At 54.8% G+C, this 20,032-nt stretch overlaps 1 protein-coding gene across 2 annotated transcripts; it reads right to left on the reverse strand.

The window, feature by feature from the left end:
• Positions 1-239: 239 nt before the first annotated feature.
• SEPT3 (septin 3) lies at positions 240-20,032 on the reverse strand. 2 transcript variants are annotated; one of them, XM_023762278.1, is made up of 11 exons: positions 19,896-20,032; positions 15,845-16,036; positions 13,065-13,193; positions 12,333-12,414; positions 11,157-11,294; positions 9,279-9,396; positions 8,269-8,364; positions 6,288-6,387; positions 4,339-4,390; positions 3,961-4,054; positions 240-1,554 (listed from the first exon to the last, which is right to left on the reverse strand). In XM_023762278.1, the coding sequence occupies exons 1-11, from the start codon at positions 19,903-19,905 to the stop codon at positions 1,489-1,491; spliced, it is 1,077 nt and encodes a 358-aa protein (XP_023618046.1). In that variant the 5' UTR covers positions 19,906-20,032; the 3' UTR covers positions 240-1,488. The 2 variants fall into 2 exon arrangements, with proteins under 2 accessions (XP_023618046.1, XP_006098571.1); XM_006098509.3 differs by having other exon boundaries at positions 6,288-6,384; positions 19,896-19,952.

Consider the following 20,032-nt stretch of genomic DNA (forward strand, 5'->3'; position numbering starts at 1 on the left):
ATGCATCCCTCAAGATCAAGTATGAGAGTTTCATCACTCATTTTAGATACAAAATCCCAGGGAATAATGACTGGGGTCCAACTAAAGATGAACTGACCTTACAAAGTGATTTCTATCTTTAATTTCTGTGGCTACTTCTAAGACAGTCCCTGTCTCACCCTCCACACATGGGTGAGATGATGTAATGTCTGTTTGGCCAAGAAGTGAGGAGCACAAATAAGACACAGGCCAGGCAGTTATTGTTCAAACAGCAATGTTTAGTTGTACAACACATAAAGTCTAGCAACATTTACACAACCAGTTTGAGTGTCATTGGCTTGTTTTCAGTTGGGAAATTTAACCATAATGTCACCAAAAGGTTGGCTGGGACTAGTCACATTTAAGAAATGGGTCGTTCTTGCATCCCCTAGGCTTGGGCCTCTTGCTCCATCAGGACTCGGTTGTAGATGAATGGCCCACAAGTCACCAGCCTTTGAGCAAGTTGTGTCCAGGTGGAGAAGGGGAGGGGTGGGCAGGGAGAGATTCCATAAAGACACAGTGTGTGGGGCAGTGGCAGCCGACATTCGCAAACATTCATGCATCTGATAAGGGCCTTTGCCCTCCATTGGGTATTTTCCACTAGCCTACAGTGACCAACTGTGGCCAGACTGATTCATTACTCACATTAATTGGGGAGGGGGCGGGTAGGAATAGTCAATGTGGGTGGGAAGAGATCCTTCTTATTGCTAAGTAGACAGATGGGTGCTTTTTTTCTTCCTAGAGTTCACATCTTCTGGGGATCTGGAGTTTTTTTGTCTGTGTTTAGTTCCTTTGTTTTTTAAGGTTGAGGATAAGGGAGTCAACCCAGAAATGTCTCTTCGGAAAACCACTCTTCCTAAGTGGCTGATTATGGGGTGGGGAGGGTGTGTAACCACACTCTGGGCCAGCCACAAGTGGTGCTTTTTAAAGGAGAGGTCCTAGCCCTTACTCCCCCACATCTGTAGTGACCCATCCTTATAAATAAGTTTTAAGCAATGAAGGAGACACCCTTGTCCCACACCAGGGCTCACACAGCTGACATCAATGAATCTGACAAGCAGAAAAATGGCTTTCTTGACCCTTTAAGGAAGCCAAGAGTAGCTCATGCAGATGGACAGGGAGCAATGCCATGTCCCTTGGAGATGGTAACAAGTAGCTGGTATGGGTTTGCAAGGGCAGAAGAAGCTCTTGATGAGTTCTTTCACCCTACAGATGGGCTGGGACCAGCTGACACAGACGATGGAGGAGGGCAGTGCTGGCGAGGGCTCCATTCCACTGGGAGGAGAGGGGTGTTTGGATAAATGGAGAAGGCGACTGTCCTAAAGCAGCTGGCCCCTCCCACCTGCTGAGGGCCAGGGAGAGAGAAGGGCTGTGGAGGTGGACTGGACAAACACAGCCCTTAAAAGGTCATGGCCCCGCAGCAATAACAGCTGAGAGGAATGGAGGGAGAAGCAGCGCTTGAAATGGCCTTCATTCAGCAGTGGGGCAGGGGGTGGCTGGCACGGGTGGAAGGACAGAGCCCAGGAGGCCTTCTCCCTGCAGGGGGTTGAGAACGGTTGAGGGTGTGGACACCAGACAAATAAAACAGCTTCTCCAGGGAGGCTGAGATCATGGTTTAGGGGCACCACGCCACATTTCCTATTCAGCCTCTTCAATGCCCAACCGCCACCCTTAGACATTCCCTGATAGGCCTAGGGGTCTAGTCCCACATTTCCGCACAGGACTGCTGGCTGTATAAGCCCGGGATCCCTCTTTTGCTGAAATGTAGCAACCTCTGGGCTCTAACCCTATTGCTGTTTTATCCCGACAGGTGCCTACACTGGAATAACTGTGGGTAAGGGAGGATGTGGGTTGGATTTGCAAAGAGCCTCCAGGAAAGATTGAGGCCGTAGGTTTTGGGTCATTGGCGATCGATCACCCACCTCTTTCACCTGGTGCACTGACTCTTGGTCTTAAGTCTTTGTGTTTTCCTAGCACCTGAGTGAAAAGGGACTGTAAATGCTGGGGTTCACAGGGGCCCTGCGAAACACCTAGGGTTGGACCAGGACATGGAACAGGAGGTTGCGTGAGGTCACTGTAAACTGTCCCTCGGTGATTTCCCTTGCCTAAGGCTATATTGTTTCCCCAGCCACACATTTTAGCCGCCTCACTGATTAAAGGAGGAGTAACGTGTTTGTAAAACAAATAGGATATATGTGCATTAATAAATACAGGGCTGAAGGGAAAGGCAAGAAAAGGCTAAATGTATGATTGTGGGTGTCACTGGGAATGTCTACAGGTGTCAGGAGGGGGAACAGGGGAAAGCAGCAGAGAAAGACAGACAAACCAACATGCAATTAGCTTCAGCACAAAAGTGAGAACAGAGGAGGGAAGAGGGGGTCAAGTTCATAGGAAAAGAAGGAAGCAACAGAGAAGCCAGCTTTAAGGAGGAAGAATCCTAATGGAGAGAAATAAGGTGTCATTTAACATTTGTCTCTGGGCTGGCTGGGTTGGCCCAGTTGGTTGAGCGTCGTCCCATGGACCAGGAGGTCACAGTTGGATTCCTGGTCACGGGACACACTCAGGTTGCAGGCTGGATCCCCAGTAGGGGTCGTACAGGAGGCAGCTAATCAATGTTTCTCTCTCATTGATGTTTTCTCTCTCTCTCTCTCTCTCTCTCTGAAATCAATAAAATAAAATTTTAAAGTTGTCTCTGAAGCCAAACTACCAAGAAAGACAAATATTGTACTAGTATTTTGTTCTTGATACTTCTTTAGACTCAGTTCTTCTAGAACTGAATGCCTAAAAACAGTGTCTCACTTGACCAGCCTGCATGCTGCTTTTACCAGACACTAGGAAGCACCTACCGCACTGAGCCTCCTCCTTTGCCCGGGCTGCCCACAAGCTCAGCGCCAGACGCAGCGCTCGCCTGCACACACGCTTTCCCATTCCTGTCGATGGACCTCAGTTCTCATAGTCCCAGTTTGAACCGCCCCATGCTTTTAGCTGTGATTTTATTTTAAGGTGGCCTAAGTCATTTTTGGAAGTAGACTGGGCATAAATTCTAAATATAGAAATGTAGCTAAAGTGGATTAGTCTACAAGGAACTTACAGAAGTGAGGGAGAAGCAGGATGAAGAAATGAGGGGAAGGGAGAAAAAGAGAGACTGTGGGAGCTGAGGCGAGCGTGACGTGTGGAAGCAGCAGGCTGCGACAGGGACAGGCAGTAGCTCTTGGACAGTGAATGCAACACAGACCAAAGGGTGGAGTTCTTGTCTCCACTTCTAGGCACTAATTCTCGCAGGCGCCCAGCTTGGCCTACTTCTCTGCTGGCCCCTGACCTTCCTTTTTCCCAGGAAGTCCTGGCCTTGCCCCAAACCATCTGGCTTCCAGGCAGGGGTAAGTCCGAGCTCCTCGCCCCCTCCCAGGCCTAGCTCTGCTGCCTGTCCTCGGAGAATCTCTGCAGACCCAGAGTGCGGGCAGGTTGAGAGATAAGAAAGAGTTACCTGTGGCTCACCTGCGCCCTCATTTTTAAGTGAAACCTTCCCAGGCCTCTTGAGTGAGGCACACGGCTTGGTTCTGGGACACAAGGAAAGGAGACAGATAATGGACAGCCATGGAGAAACCAAACTTACAAGGGACTTTCCAGGGAGGGCAGTGAAAATACCTCACCCCTGAACAGGCACACAGGCACACAGGCACACACACACTCCCACTCTCTCTCTCTCTCTCTCTCTCTCACACACACACACAAACACACACACATGCACACACACTCACACACATGCACTCACACTGTAGACAAGATGCTCCATGAATACCAGACAGGCCTGTGGGACAGAGTAGAAGGAAGGTGGCTGGAGGTGGTACTGGGGATGTGTGTGGAGAAGTGGGGATGTGTGATGATGTAGAGAAAGGGTCGTCATGGGTTACTGTCGTGGCTTCCCTCTGTGTCCACGCTCACCGGAGGGAGGCCTCCGTTGTCATTGAGCCTCTTGGCCCTGTAGGTCTCATAGTGGATGTTGTGTGTCACTTCCTTGAGGTCCTGGAGGTGAGTCCTGAGGGACACAGGTGAGGGGAGAGAGAGAGGCGATTAGGGGTGGGAGGACGAAGAGGTGACCCCCCACCCAGGGTGAACACTTCCCTTCCATGGCCTGGACCCGCTGGGACTGACTCGGAGAGCCAGCGCTGCCTCTTCCACCCCTTGTGCTTCAGGAGGGGACCTGGAAGCGGGGCAAACGGCCCGTCAGAGAGACCTGGAGACTGAGGCCCTGGATCTGAACAGATGGCCTTCTGACCCGAAATCATTAAGCCTGCCATCGAGGGCAGGGGTTCATCTTACCTGATGACAAAGTCTCGAAGCAGGGCAAACTCACAGTGGTGGAGGTTTTCCACTGTGAACAGAACAAAAGGAAACAAAGCAAAACAGGTGGTCACTTCACTGACGCAGCAACCCAGCAGGTGCGCTTCTGTTCAGGACATGGAGGCAGTTAGGAGAGAGCCAAGGACAGCGACTAGCCGTCAGAGGTCGGCCTATCTTGGCACTTCAGTGCACTCGATTTCACTCATGGAACAAACATTTATTACGCAGCTACAAGGCACAATACTGTTCTGGACTCTGTGGAATAACACTGGCAGGGACTATTACATGCCCCACTTCATAGAAAAGAAAACAAATACACAGGGAGACTAAGAAAAGACATAGTTCCTATCCGTAAGGAGCTTATAATCAGACTGGAGGATAGTGACACATAGAAAATAACAACCCAGCCATCTTAAAAATGGTCGTGCACTACATGATAAATCTAGTTCAACATAAACTGATTGCCTAGGATTTGCAAATCATTTGTCAACGATTGTGGGAGCAGAAGAGGATTAAGACATGTACCCTGCCCTGGCTGGTGTGGCTCAGTTGGTTGGAGTCTCGCCTATGCACCAGAGGGTTTCAGGTTCAATTCCCAATCAGGCACATGCCTAGGTTGCAGGTTCCATCCCTGGTCAGGGTGCATACAGGAGGCAGCCAATCGATGTTTCTCTCTCACATTGATGTCTCTCTCTCTCTCTCTCTCTCTCTCTCTCTCTCTCTCTTAAAAATTAAATTAAAATAAAGACATGAACCCTCTGGTCTCATAATCTAATGGGTAAAACAGCCATTCTCATAAATAGTTCCAATTCAAGGCAGATAATGAAAAACGCTATTAAAAATATATAGAGGATGTATATAGAATTGTACCCCTGAAATATATTTAATTTTACTAATCAATGTCACCCCAATAAATTCAATAAAAACAAACCAAAAAAGAAAATGAAAAAGAATTTTCAACAAAAAGTCATAGGGAAATGAGAGACAACATGATACAATGGGATGAACTTGGTTTTGGAATCAACATGTCCAGGTCTGAAATCCCAGTTTCACCACTAACAAGTCATGTGATTTGGGCAAGACATTTAACCTGTCTGAGATTCAAGAGCTTCATCAGCTGATGCTCCGAAAAGTCACACCTACCCTGCTCCCCTTAGGCAGTGGTTCTCAACCTTCCTAATGCTGCGACCCTTTAATACAGTTCCTCATGTTGTGGTGACCCCCAACCATAAAATTATTTTCATTGCTACTTCATAACTGTAATGTTGCTACTGTTATGAATCATAATGTAAATATCTGATATGCAGGATGTATTTTCATTGTTACAAATTGAACATAATTAAAGCATAGTGATTAATCACAAAAACAATATGTAATTATATATGTGTTTCCCGATGGTCTTAGGCGACCCCTGTGAAAGGGTCGTTCAACCCCCAAAGGGGTCACGACCCACAGGTTGGCGACCCACAGGTTGAGAACCGCTGCCTTAGAGGGTTATCATACGGAATGAGATCACTGAAGCAATTCTTTGAAAACTTTCAGAATCCTTACGACCTTCTCAAGGTCACATCCGTTCATAATAAAACGAAAATGGCAACATCTGCACAACCCTTCAGCAATCTGTCAGGTCACATCAGCTTTCATGGGAAAGCCTTTCTCTGGCGTGTCCAGTCCTTATTAATCTCCCCACGGTCTGAAGACCGTTGACATGTGAGTCGGTGCCTCCCAGACAGGTGCGAAATCAGTCTTTTATTGCTTCCGGCCTTGGGAGTCTCATTTCTCAATTGGACTGTAAGCTCCTTATGGCAGGGTCTGCCTGGCACTCCTTTTCTATCTTACATCCTAGCACAGTGCCTTGACCTAGACATGCATAATAAATCAGCATAATTGGCCAGCAGCCGGTTCTTCAAAAAGGTGCGCTGGGTTACCTTCGATGATCCCCCAGGGAGTCTTCCTGCCGAGGACCCGCTTGCCGTTCACTTGGTATTCCTTGTCGCTTCCCACCACGGCAAACGGCATGCTCTCCTGCTGACAAACCAGACGCGTGCGCACGTCATCCTCTGCCATCTGGGCCCCCAACCCTGAACTGCACACTTCTGAGGTTCATTCAGGGACCCCACTGATGGCAAGGGCAAGGCTCTTGTCATTTCAAAAGAGCACTGGAGCCCAGCCAGTGCGGCTCAGTGGTTGAGCATCGACTTAGGAACCAGGAGGTCAGGGTTCGATTCCTGGTCAGGGAACATGCCTGGGTTGCGGGCTCAAACCGCAGTAGGGGATTCTCTCTCATCATTGATGTTTCTATCTCCCCTCTCCCTTCCTCTCTGAAATCAATAAAAATTATATATATATATATATATATATATTATTTTTTTAAAATACGTTTTTATTGATTTTAGAGAGAGAGGAAGGGAGAGTGAGAGAGAGCAACATCAATGTGAGAGAGAAACATCCATTAGTTGCTTCCTGCATGCACCCTGACTGGGGATTGAGCCCAGGCATGTGCCCTGACCAGGAATTGAACTGGCAACCTTTCAGTGCACAGGATGATGCTCAGCCAACTGAGCCACACCAGCCAGGCCTTTTTTTTTTTTTTTTTTTAAAGGGAAGTCCTGGATTTAACCCTGACTGCACCCGGCCTCACTGGTCAGCCTCAGTAAGTCGCTTTCCTTCAACAGGAGAACGCTTGGGACTTTTCAGAGCGCTGTCCACGTTTGGTTTGATCCGGAACAACTCTGTGAGCTAGCTAGGATGGACAGACCTCTCTTAAACGACACCCACGCAGCGGACGGCCAGAGTAACATGCTTTTACACGGCCTCCCATGAAACCCACGGGCAGAGGCCCACGCCCGCCGGGAGGCCACCTTCTGGTGTGTAGGCCCCTCTGCTCTGCCACGTGGGCTGCATGCTCACCAAGATGCAGCTGTTTGCTCCCAAATGCAGATGCCTGCTGTGTGCTCGTTGTCGTGATTGAATCAATTAACTATTATATAAGCTGAGGGTAGATGTGTGTAGAGAACTGTCTCTCTGAAAATTAAGTTGAATGTTTCAGAAAAATTTGATAAAGGTGAGTTGCTTCTGCACGGACAGTAAACTTAGTCCCCAAGAAGAGGAGAATGTTTACTTAATAATTTAGTAAAATAACTATTTAAACACAGGATGCGTATGCCTCTTTTAAGTGATTTCATCAATTAACTGACCAACTGCCTGTCTTCTCGGCGTCAGACAAGGGGATGGTAGTAGCTTGCCCACACCTGCCAGAGGAGGAGACCCAAGACCAACGCCAGTGGTGGTTTGTCCCGGGTGACCGTGGGTTAGTAGAAAAGGCCGGACTAGACCCCAGGATTCCGAGGCAGAGTCCCAGGTTGCAGAGGGTTCGAGCTGAGAGACCTAAGAAATCACCCGGGCTGGTGCTTTGTAAGCAGGTTCCCTGCAGCCCTGGACTTCCCAGGAGACACCTCGGGCCGGCTGAGAAGGCTCTGTGCCGACATCACTTAGCAAAGCAGCTCCGGCTTTAGGTTTTGTATATTGGAGTTCTGCCTGGCATTTAATTTCTTTAAAGGGTTCTTTCAGGGGGAAAAAAACACCTATCAGCCACTCACTTGGCCTGACCTCTGCATTTTATAGAGGGGAAACTGAGGCAGGGCTCTGTTTTGCTGAGCCCCGGGGGAGGGAGCGGCTGCTGTGGGGTCTGGGGATGACGGGAACAGCGGCTATGGGTGCAGGGCACGCCGTCCTGGCCGAGGCTCCTAGTCCTCATCCCCTCCCTTGTCACTGCTGGTCGGGGTCAGGCACGGTGAGGCAGGGAGAACGGGAGGGAAAAGTAGGTGGGAAGAAGCCAGAAGCAGCATGTGATACACATCCCACGGGTACCCAGGGGGCATCTGTGTGAGCGGAGCCCCAGGCACCCACCCGGATTTTGTCATTCTCCGTCTTGTCCTCCAAATCTTCATCAAATTCCTTCTGTGGGTAGAACTCAATGCCATGTACTTCAAGCTCCTTTCGAACCTAGAGGTGAGGAAGAGAAGCGAGGTAGCCACGTGCCAGGATAATGGGAGGGGTGTGTGTGTGTGTGTGTGTGTGTGTGTGTGTGTGTGTGTGAGTGTGTGTGAGAATGCGTGCATGTGCGCACACACACTGAAGTCAGAGGGATGAACGCAGCCTTGAGAATCCACACGTCTCTGGACTCAAAGGCCCTGGGCAGCAGGGTGATCCTGAATAAGTGTGAACCCCAGGCATACAATTACCAGAGCTCAGCCTGAGATGCAGAATAGTCTGGGGGTGCAGCTTGCTCACCTCAGGGTCTGTGAGGTTCGGGTTTTGATAAGCATCACCGCTGAGTACAGATTTCACATGGCAGCGCTCATGCCACTACGTGTCACATTCCTGTCTGCAGGGAAGAGGTGAGTCCCCACCCCCAGCCTCTCTGTTTGCCCTCTTTCAAAGCTCCCCTCCCCCAGGAAGCTCTCCAGGACCTCTTCAGTGGCCCACTGGGAGGCAGCAACTGTCTATACTTCTCTCGCCTCCCCCACTCCCACCCCACCCCCATCCCCATCCCCACCTGGATGCTTCGCGTATAGGAGTTTATAGGAGACACCAAGAGGACTAGAGAGCCTTATTGATCACTCCAGTCCTCCAAGCACCTAACACTGAGGAGCGGGTGCTCAGGTTCATGTGAGTTATGGATTCAGTGGTCTTTGGGGCTAAGCTGGAGGGTGGGAAGGAGGCAGCCAGGAGATGCACTAACTTCTCTTCACCGTGGTCCCCAGACACTGTGGGTCCAGTCTCTCCAATGATTCAGTAGGAGCTGGGTGGGAAGTGGGGGGAGGGGTGTAATAGTGGAGGAGAGGAGAGGCTTGGCCCAGAGGAGGGGAAGGCTGGGGGGTGGGGGAGGGGGAGGGAAGGAGGAGGGGCTGTCTCACCCTCTGCTTGAATTCGGACTTCTCCTCCAGCGTCATGGTGTCAGCCTTGGCTATGACGGGGATGATGTTCACCACTTTGCTGAGGTGTTTCATGAACTCCAGGTCAAGGGGTCGCAGGCTGGGGCCAGAGAAGGCGGGGTGTCAGGACCACCTTGCCCTCCCCCACTCAGCCACAGGACGGGACAGGAGGACTAGGAACCTGGCTGAGGCCAAGACGCTGCTCTCTCCCCCCACACACAACCACCGTCTCACCATCTGCAGAACAAGCCTGACTCCGTCCACACACGGTCCACCATCTGCCCTGCTCTTCAAATCCTGCTCCTCCCAAAGCCCCCTCAAACCACCCCCCGTGGCATCTTCTCTGACCTGGAACAGCTATGGAGTCACCCCGCCCGTAGGCCCTTGTGTCATGGTTATTTGTGTGTATCTTGTTCCTACGGGCCTCCTCTCAGCCCCACTTCGTCCTGCAGGCGGCCAATGGGGCCCTGCCCCTCCCCTGGCTAAGGACCCAGCTCCCCCCAGACCCCAGGATCCCCATCTGGCCCCAGTTTATAGTCCAGGGCTTACTGGGTTAGGCTGTCTGCTGCCTTGCAGACCCTGAGCCCAGGTTCTAGGGCGGGATAAAGCTAACCACTTCATTGAATTCCTGGGCCCCATCGGGGAACCCGCTGAGTACCCTGTGCCTCCAAATTTGGGGCCTGCCTTGCTCGGGCCAACCTCTCCAGAATGAACCCCGGCCCAGCGGCCGGGCTTAGTAATGTTATGGGACCTCCCCCAACAGGAAGGTTGTCTGCTTGCCCACGGGGGTCCTCCATCCTCTGCCAGAGTTCCCAGCATGCCCTGCTTGTTGCCAGCCTCATTTTTAGACACCTGCCAAATGCTTACATCTGGACCCCATGCCCCACCCAAACCAGCCCCAATCCAGTAGCCCTGCCCCCCCCCACTTCACCGTTCTAGCTGCCCCCACCCCAGCCTTGTGCAAAGCAGGCATCTACTGAATAAAGAAGGAGCTCTCTGCCCTGGGCAATGTGCTTAGCGGTTAGAGCATTAGCCCATGCACCGAGGGTCTCGGGTTCGATTCCCAGCCAAGGGCACCTCCCTAGGTTGCAGTTTCTTCCTTTCTTTCTTTTTTTGTTTTGTTTCTTTTTCTTTTTAAAAAAATATATTTTTATTGATTTCAGAGAGGAAGGGAGAAGGAGAGAGAGATAGAAACATCAATGATGAGAGAGAATCATTGATCAGCTGCCTCCTGCACGCCCCCCACTGGGGATGGAGCCTGCAACCTGGGCATGTGCCCTTGACTGGAATCAAACCCAGGACCCTTCTGTCCACAGGCTGACGCTCTATCCACTGAGCCCAACCAGCTAGGGCCCAGGTTGCAGTTTCGAGCCCTGGCCTGGTTGGGGGCATGTGTGGGAGGCAACCAATTGATGTTTTCCTTTCACACTGATGTTTCAAAAACCTCTCTCTCTCTCTCTGTCTCTCTGATCCCCTCCCTCTCTCCCACTCTCTTTAAAAATCAATGGGAAAATATCCTCGGGTGAGGATTAACAACAACAACAACCACACACACACACACACACACACACACACACGAGCCATCTGCTCCCATATACCAACTTCTCTCCACAGGCACAATCGTGCCACGGCGCCAGAATACCAGTGGGCAGCGTGGGGGCTGATGCTGGCCAGCTTTACTCTCCTGGCAAGGGAGCCAAACGTGCGTGGGGAAAGTGTGGGGAATCACAGGGCCATGACTATACGGGCCCCATCTGGCCCTCCCCGGCTGAGTCCAGGTATTGATTATCAATTACAGAATAGGCACAGATGGTGCCAACCAGAGCCAGGCCCCGCGGTGGGGGTGGGGCAGGTACATACGAGTGTCCCGTCGGGGAGATGAAGTAGAGGCAGCAGTGGACACGAGTGTCCGGGATGCGTTTCTTCCTGGCGATGTTCACCTCCTCCTTCAGGAACTTCTCGTACTGCTCGTTGATGTACTTCTCAATGGGCTCCCAGCTGCGGGTGGGAAGCAGCAGATGCATGTCCCAGAGGAGCTCATCGTAGGCATGGACCTCACACCGGCTCATTTCCTACTTCCCCTGGGGGGTGGGGGGGTGCAGAGTGCCTGCTGACCATTCTCCCTCGGCCCCCACGAGGGCTTTCCTTCTTAGCAAGGCTGGAGCTCCCCCGGGGACCTGGCCCTCGCCCCAGCTGTGGAGCCTGCAGACCCCGCCGCACCCCAGAAAGCATCACACACTGTCCCCAGCTCCCTTCCTTCTCAGTGGGGGCTCTGGAGAGGGGCTGTTTTCTCATGAGTATTTCTCCCGAGTGATAGTAGTGACCGGCGGGGTGCACACAGGATCAGAAAGGAAGGACGTTCAGTGGGGAACGTAGCCGTGGCACGCAGAAGTACTCGGTCACGGCGACAACTCAGTCATGACCACGGTCCTCGTCATGATTACTTCTCTGCATCAAGGAGCATGCATACAACCAGAGCAGAGGGCACCCGTCACTTCTCTAAGGTCGTTCTAAGCTGCCTTGTTCGGCGGCCCTGCCGGTCAGCGGCAGAGCCCGGCTCCCTCACAGAAGCACTGCGGTCTCCGTCCCTCTCTGAAAGCAAACTTCTGCCTAGAACCTTCCATCTTGGTGGCTCGCGGACTGCAGCTTTGCTCTGTGGATCCCAGAGGCTCTCTCCTCATGGCCACTCCCCTCCCCCCTCCTGATTCTCACTCCCCCTCCCCTGACCAGGCCAAGCAGCCTGCGGCCTCAGTGCAGCCTGGGTTTGCCCCCAGGTCCCCTTGCTCCATCTGCCCGGCCCCGCGGCCACCTCCAGGGCATCCCTCCGCCAAAATTCCCTCTGCACTGTCCCCTCCACCCCCTCGCCCAGCCCCCCTCTGGACCTCTTCCCTCGCCTCCTTCAAACCCCTCTCCCATCCTTCAGGGAGACACAGCCCTCAGCGTGGAGGGCCAGGTGGTTCTCAAGTGGATGCACCTGCACCACATCAGCGCCTCCCTGTGGTCTTTAGGGCAGAGAGCTCCCAGGCAGACACGTACCAGTTTTCATTGTTGATCTGGTCTCCAAAGCCAGGCGTGTCGATGACGGTCAGCTTCATTTTGACGCCTCCCTCCTCTATCACTGGGGGGTGAGCAGGAAAGGCATCAGGGGGGTGACTCCTCCAGCTGGCGCAGGAGCCCTGCCGCCCCCCAGCCAGGGAGACCGGGCTCCTTCCTTCTCATGACCAACTATGAGAAGAGTCAAGTTCGGTGACTTCCGCACCTCCACACCTTCGCTCATGCTGTTCCCTGCACCTGGAATGGCCTCCCTACTTCCTTCTGCCTGCCCACCTCCCACGCCGGCCTTAGCGTCCAGCCTGAGCCCCATTGCTTCCCTTCTAACCCCTCCTCCTCCCCTCTCTGGCCTTGCAGTCTGAGGAATTGGCTCCATAGAGTTTAGGGCAGGGGTCCTCAAACTTTTTAAACAGGGGGCCAGTCCACTGTCCCTCAGACCGTTGGAGGGCCAGACTATAGTTTAAAAAAAAAATGAACAAATTCCTATGCACACTGCACACATCTTATTTTGAAGTAAAAAAACAAAACGGGAACAAATACAATATTTGTATTTGCATGTGGCCCGCGGGCCGTAGTTTGAGGACCCCTGGTTTAGGGCTTAATTCTATTCTGTATCGAGGTTGCCTTTCCTTCGCCTCACTCCCCACTAAGCCCCATTCCCCCGCCTTCCTGGCAGAGGCCCTCTGGCCAGTGCCCGGGGTCCCCGCCGGCCCTCACCGTGCCCAATAGCCTTGATCTCCACGGTCTTGGGGATCTTCTCCTCGCGGTTCCAGCTGGAGGCCTTGCGGCTCACTTGCGATTTGAAGAGCGTGTTGACCAGCGTTGACTTGCCCAGTCCACTCTGACCTGAGCAAGACAGGGGGATGAGAAGGCAGGGCCCCCATGGCCCGTCCTGAGCCCGATTAGCTCTCCCAGGCGCTTGCAGAATTCTGGAGCTGGCCACGTCCTGTTTGACGGGGAGGGAGGGGCTGAGCGGGGATTGCAGACTGGGGGGCGGGGGGGGGGATGGTTTCCTGTGTGCGGGAGAAGGACTGGGGCCAACCTGTTAGAGCCCACACACTCCTGCCTGGAGCCCCAGGACCGGCAGCAAATGGGCCCACCTCTGCATTTGGGTGTGTTTTTGCTTAAGTTTCCAGTCTTCACTTTAATACAGAAAATCATGGCGGAATTGCTTGGCACCGACACAGCCTCAGTGCGTGCGCAGTTTCACAACGGCCTTCCTTCAGCCCCTCGAATCCCACAGCAGAGCTACCTTTAATCCCTGCCAAGGTGTCCTGTAGAGATCGAGCCCCACCTAACGTAAAAGATGTGCGAGGCAACCTAACTCATAAGTGCAAGACAGGGCCTGGAGCCCCGGGAGCCTCTTGGCCCATAGCCACTCTTCACCCTCGTGCAGCGGTGAGCATCTTGTGGAGATCAGTGCCCGGAGGACCCTGGGAGAGGAGGAGGAAGCTGAGTGGGCAGGGCCCACCCCTCACCTCCGCTTCCTTCACCAGGGCGCCCTTTTAGGCCATTTTACACGCACAGGCCGACAGATTTCGATCCGGGTGTAAATGAAAAGGTGCCCCACAACGAAAAGGCACTGAAACCTTTTAAGTGCCTGGTCCGAGCAGCGCTTCTCAAATTCTAACGTGCACAAGGATACAGCAAGCCTTGGCCCCGATGAGCGGCCTCGGCATCGCCTGGACGCTGGGAGGAAACGCTGGAGCCCAACCCCCTCCCCCCCACCAGCCCTGATATTTTCAGAATCTGCATCTTAACGGGCTTCCAGAAGAGTCATGCGGACAGGAGTCAGCGCTCCTGTGCTAGATCAGGGGCAAGGGCCTGAGTTCTAGACCCAGCTGTTCTGTTTCCCGGGTGCCTAGGAATGGCCGTGTTTGCCCCTCTAGTTTCTTTACTGATAACGTGATGGGAGGGAGGGGACTGCATGAGACCAGGGACGGCAAATAAGCTGCATTTCTCCTTCCAACTGATCGACTGGTTGTAGCCACCAAGCCCGATCTGTTAAGGAGGCTACATCTGGGCTCAGACCGCACGCGCCAGGACGCAGCCGCAGTGTCTGCCATGGCGCTGCTGGGGACAGAGGCGGCCCACACGTCTCGTACTCGCCGTTCATGTCGGGACGTTTCCTAAGGCCATTTGTTCACTAAGTATGCGTGTGCGCCGAGTGCTGTGCTAGAAGTGGAGACAGAGTGAAAGTGAGACATCATCCTTCCCCTCGAGGACCCATTCAGTGTGAGAGAGACCAAAACATAAGCAGACAATTACAATATGTTGCCATGACCACCACGAAAGAGATAACCACAGGGTGTTATAGCAGCAAAGGGAAGGGAATCCAATCCAGTCTCTCTGGGATCCAGAAGGACTTCCAGGAAGAAGCAATAACTAAGCCGAAAGCTGAAGAGTGACTTTGAATGACCCACGAGAAGCTGGAAGGGGTTTCTAGACAGAGGGAACAGCATATGCAAAGGCTCGGAGGTAGGAAAGAGTATGGCAAGAACATCCAGGAGAACTGTCCCTTGTGAGTAGAATGCTACATGGAGGTGGTAAGAGAAGTGTGAAGAGGCAGTACCAGGCCAGACTAGCAGTTCAAACCCTTACACTTACCATACCGATGGGTGGCCTGATGAGTTTTGCAGTTGGAAAAATTATTCGGATACTGGTGGACAATGGATTGAACAGGAAGGGAGACAGGAGGGGGTCAATGCCCCTCAGAGTGTGGCTTGCAGCCAGGGTCCATGAACCAGTTGTTACTGGTTGTTGAGAGAAGAAGTTTGCACCAGAAAGTACGTCAACGATGTCACTAAGTACACTGTTTAGCCGATGTTTATATTAGCACGATTTTCCAGAGGTCTGCACTCCGGCCCAGCAAACACCTGGGCCGTAATCACTATGAGCTGCACTGAGTCAGGTGGCCGTGGCAGGCCAGGTGAGAGGCTGGCTCGGCCCAGGGAGGTAGCCGTGGAGATGGGGAGAAGTAGACTGACCTGAGAGAGATTTACAAGCGAAACTGACAGGACTGGATTGATTGGATCAGGACATAAAGGAAGAAGGATGATGCCCAGCGACGGACCGAACACCTCACCGAGATCACTCTGTGACCTGGTGACACTGCTTAGCGACCGGTCGGTGCCCCTAAGCTTTAAAGCACTACTAAAGGCCAGAAATAAGGCCACCCTCCACCAGCTCTCGGAGGTGGGGGAGGACACTGATGAGTCCCCCATGCACACCCCTGAAAGCAGGCTGGACATGGCTAAAGGCTGCCTATGTCCACCAGCTGGTGATGGGGCCCGGCTGACCGTCCCCCACAGCTCCCAGCCCCGGATCAGCGAGCCTTAAGGGGAGAAGGGGGTCAGGCCTCTGTGATCTGCACAGTGAGATCTTCCCCCCTAGAAAGAGCTCATCCTCAAGAAGCCAGGGCCGAGGTCATCCCTGGGACAGAAAGAGGTCCCCCGTGCTACCCCCACCCGGGGGGGGGGGGCCGCAGCCTTCCGTACCGACGACCATGATGTTGAAGTCGAACCCGGTCTTCATGGTCTTCTTCCGCATCTGTTCGATGATGGTGTCGATGCCAATGTAGCCCAGCAGGTTGGTGTTGATGCTGACGGGCTTCATGGGCACGGCCGGCTTAGGCCTGGGCTCGGGCACCAGCTCCGACATGGCTGCGTCCGTCCTGGTCTCTGGGAGCCCTGCCAAGGCGGGAGGGTGGGCTGCTGAGGCCACGGAAGCCGCAGTGCTGCTCACCGACACAGGGTCATACAGGGCGGGGACGGCGAGGGGCCTTAGATGTCATCCGCTGCGGGTCCCTCATTTCACAGGCAGGGAAACTGAGGCCCGGAGGAAAGGACTGGCTTAAGAGCACAGAGCCAGTCAGGTGCGAAGTCTGGACCAGACCCGTCCTCCAGCTGCTGGGGCCGCCTCCAATGCACTCGGGGCTCCAAAGCACCACAGCTGGGTGTCTGACCCAGGGCTGTGTCCTCTTGGCACCACTGACCATTTTGGGGGAATAATTATTGTGGGCAGCTGTCCTGCGCCTTGCGGGATGTTCAGTGGCCTCCCTGCCTCTACTAGATGGAAGAGCCCCCCAGTAGTGACAAGCAGAGGACATTGTGCCGGATGTCCCCTGGGGGCAGGTGGCCCAAGTGGAGAACCCCTAGTCTAAGCGATGTCTGGGGTTACTCCAACCTGCGTCCTGCCCCCACCACCCCCATATAAAGGGCCAAAACCAGTTAGGACGCTGGACCTAACTTCAATGGACATCTGCCACTGACCGCAGCTGCCTCCTTTAGAGGCAAACAGGGCCAGCCCTCTGCAGGGTGAGCGTCAGTCCGTCTCCCAGCCTCCGTGCCCCTCTGTCCCACAGGCACCGCTGCAAACCAGGGTGTCTGCGCCCTGAGGAGCCCCAGGCACCCTCCTCCCTAGAGCTTTGAATCTGTGGGAAGAATAGGTCTCCCCTTTTGACCAGCGGGGAGAGGATGAGACCCCGGGAGGGGCAGTCACTTGTGTTCTGGGGATGGTGGGTGGCAGAGGAGAGGGGTGGCAGAGGAGAGGGGAGGCTGAGGAACAGCCCTGCTCCAGTGGGGAAAGGCGCCCGTCCCGCTGGGCTGGCAGGTCCTGGGCATCTCCACACACAAGAGAAGCCTGTGCGTTTCCCCCTCGGGCCACTGTCCACCAGGCTAGGTTTCAGGACAGCAGCCGCGTTTCCCCATCCAGAAAACGGGGCGTGTGTGGTGAGGCGGGAAGAGCGTGGCTCGGCTACTCGCCAGCTCTGTGGGCTTGGGCGAGGCACCTGCCCCCAGGAGCCCACTTCCTCGTGTGTAAACTGCTTAGGATCATGGTGAAGGCTGTGGTGAGCATTACATGAGGTATGAGGCCTAGAAGCACCCACACGGCGCCTCCCAGTTCCAGCCCCTCTGGCCCCTCCCACTTTCAAGTTCACTGGCTTGTCAGAGGGGGAGATGAAGGGGTGCGTGTGAAAGCACGTGTCCAAGGGAGGTATCCAGGTGCTAATTACACTGCGCAGCTACTGGACGCCACACTCGCTCCAGCACCCCTTCCAGTCTGCCATTCCAGATCCTATGGCTCCGCCCTGCAGCCTCAGGCTTACAGGGGGGCTGATGGAACAGCCGGTGGGCAAGAGGGCGAGAGGATGAGAGCTCTTCCATCCTCTACCCCCAAACCCAGCCAGGGGTCTGCTCTCATACCCCACCACCTGGTCCTTCCCTGGGTCTTGGCAAGACTCTCTCCCAATGGGAAAATGTTCTTTCCTTGTCACTCTGCGACACAGCCAACTCTGACAAAGCTTCGGGTCCTCCCCAGGGCCTGGCTGGGCTCCCTCCTGCTTCCCAGGAAGCTGGTGCTAGCCAGGCGCTGGCAGCGAGAGATTGGCTCAGCCCCGCAGCAGCTGACTCTCAGGCCGGGCCTGCTCCCCAGTCTCCACACGTGGCTCGCAGTCAGCACCCCTGCACTGGGGCCAAGGCCCCATTTTTCCTGCCCAGCTGCTCACATGCTGGCCCTTTCCATTTCCCTGGTGCCCATTTGGTCTCCACAACCTGTGCTGGGAGATCTGGGGGAACAACCCATTTCACACCCCTGGAAAGTGAGTCTGGTACTTATTTATGGGAGTTTTTCTAAGTGTTCTTATAAAGTGGGTGTCCTCACCACGGCCTGCTCAGCCCTGGCCCGTCAACGCGCCTTCCTAAAAGGGCATTATTCCCCAAAGACGGACCCTGATTCCCAGGCAACTCCTCGGGGCTACGGCAGGCGCGGCAGGTCCAGCGCGTGAGCAGACATCCCCGTCCTCCTCCCAGCAAGCACCTGTCCACACCTACTGTGTCCCTGTGAAGAGCACCTGCTGGCAAGTCCCCCCAACACGTGCCAATGACACATTAGTTACATGCTAACACCCTCCAGCCATGAGTGCGGAGAAGGCTGGGCGGTCACTGTGTCACAGCCGCTGCTGAAGGACCCTGCCCTCTGCAGCCGCGGGCGAATTCCTGCTCTCCTTTCACCATCGGCTCAAGGGCTACCCCTCGGGAGCGCCTCCGCTTTCCCGCGGGTACAGACGCCCTTCTTCTGCGCAGCCTCAGCCATCTCGGTACCCATCTCATTCACTCATCCATGCACCACGGGTTCCATCCACCCCTCCAGGCCCTCTCACATGTGGTCAGATGGGAGCCTCCTCCAGCCGAACCCTAGACTAAAAACCAAGGACACTTTGGGTCCCCAGACAAGGTCATTGCCCCCGGGGGTCCTCTCTCTGCTGAGAGTCCCTGACAAGTACACAAAGACCTCCAGGACCGATCGCTGTGCCCCAATGTCCCTAGATAACACAGGCACTCAGCAATGAATGAATGAATGAATGAATGAAGAATGAATGAATGAATGCCTCACTGCGAGTCAGCTGTCACTTTTCTCCTCCCTCAGAAGCTCCTCTAGCAGAGCAGCTGACACCCAGCCAGCAGCCAGCTCTGTGTGTGGGTCACCGGCAAGGGGGTACCGGGTAGACTCTGTTAAAGACCTGCTTCCTCCCCCACAACAAGGGTCACAGGGTCACAGCAGGACACAGTTCAAGCAGGCCACCCTGCCTCCATGGTCCTTGGCGCCCCTCCTAGGCTCCCAGCTCTCCCAGGGCCCCGGGAGGAGGAGAATCTGTGCGCAGCACCGGCACCCCCTGCCAGGAGCCACCTGCCCCATCAGCGCTCCCGGCTCCCGGGAGAGGCAGCGGCACTGTCCACCTGACTCAGTTCTGAGTCCCCCACAGAAACGGCACCTCCGGCACCTGCCCAGCCAGGACCTGGTGCTTTCTGTCACAGGCAAATGAGTGGCTTTGTCTTTGTCTGGCACGGGGACCCCACCCCTCAATTGGGAAGGTGGCAGCAGGGGGAGGAGACCTTCCGGAAGAGCACCTGCCTCCTGCGCTCAGTGGGGTGGGGGTGGGGAGGCCCTTCCTTCCTTCCTGAGCTTCAGACCGTCCCCAGACCCCACCCCACCGGCACCCGCACCCTCAGAGGCAAATTCGGTCCACCCCATCTCCAGCCCCCGCTCTCGGAAAAAGAATCACAAAAGCTATCTTAGTCCTGGCCTATTGGCAGGAGCCACGGGCCCTGGGACACCCCTTCCCCCACCCCGCTCTCCGGAGGCCAGCGAGTTCCCTGGGAGACCACCAGCTGGTGCCCGGCGGGTGTGGGGGAAGGGGCCGCCTGCGTGTGAGCGCACAGGTCTGCATCGGGTGTAGGTGGCCTGATACCTGTGCGTGGCGGGCATGTGTGTGCGTGTCTGGGTGTGCGCCAGTGCGGGGCGTACTGTGCGCATCTGGGTCCCGACTTGCGTGTCGGAGGGTCTCGGTGCCGCCCGCATTCCCGTGGGTGGATTCTCCGGGAATGTGTATCTTGGGGTGTGTGCACCGTGTGTGCGTGTGCCTGTGCATATGTCACCGCGCGTGGGCGCCTGGCGCAGCCCCCCTCCCCCTGGTAGCACCTCCAGCCGGGCTTCTGGGGGCCCTCACCTCTTCCCGGCGGGCGCCGGTGGCCCGGCCAGAGGCCCTACCTTTGGACATGAATCCTCCTTTGTCTCCGTTCCTCCCGGGAGATGCTCAGGGCGCGGGCTGCCAAGGCTGAGCGGGCGGGGGCTTCCTTCCTGTGCTGAGCGGTCACTGCAGCCGGGCCTCGCCCCTTCGGGCGCTC

The sequence above is a fragment of the Myotis lucifugus genome, unplaced genomic scaffold (assembly GCF_000147115.1).
Source record: "Myotis lucifugus unplaced genomic scaffold, Myoluc2.0 scaffold_239, whole genome shotgun sequence".
NCBI classification, from domain to species: domain Eukaryota; kingdom Metazoa; phylum Chordata; class Mammalia; order Chiroptera; family Vespertilionidae; genus Myotis; species Myotis lucifugus.

Coding starts and splice junctions, on each gene's coding strand:
- SEPT3 (XM_023762278.1), bottom strand. Junction 11,295..12,332: donor CAGATCAACAATGAAAACTG/GTACGTGTCTGC, acceptor TCCCACCCGCAG/CTGGGAGCCCATTGAGAAGT. Junction 9,397..11,156: donor ATCTCCCCGACGGGACACTC/GTATGTACCTGC, acceptor CTCTGGCCCCAG/CCTGCGACCCCTTGACCTGG.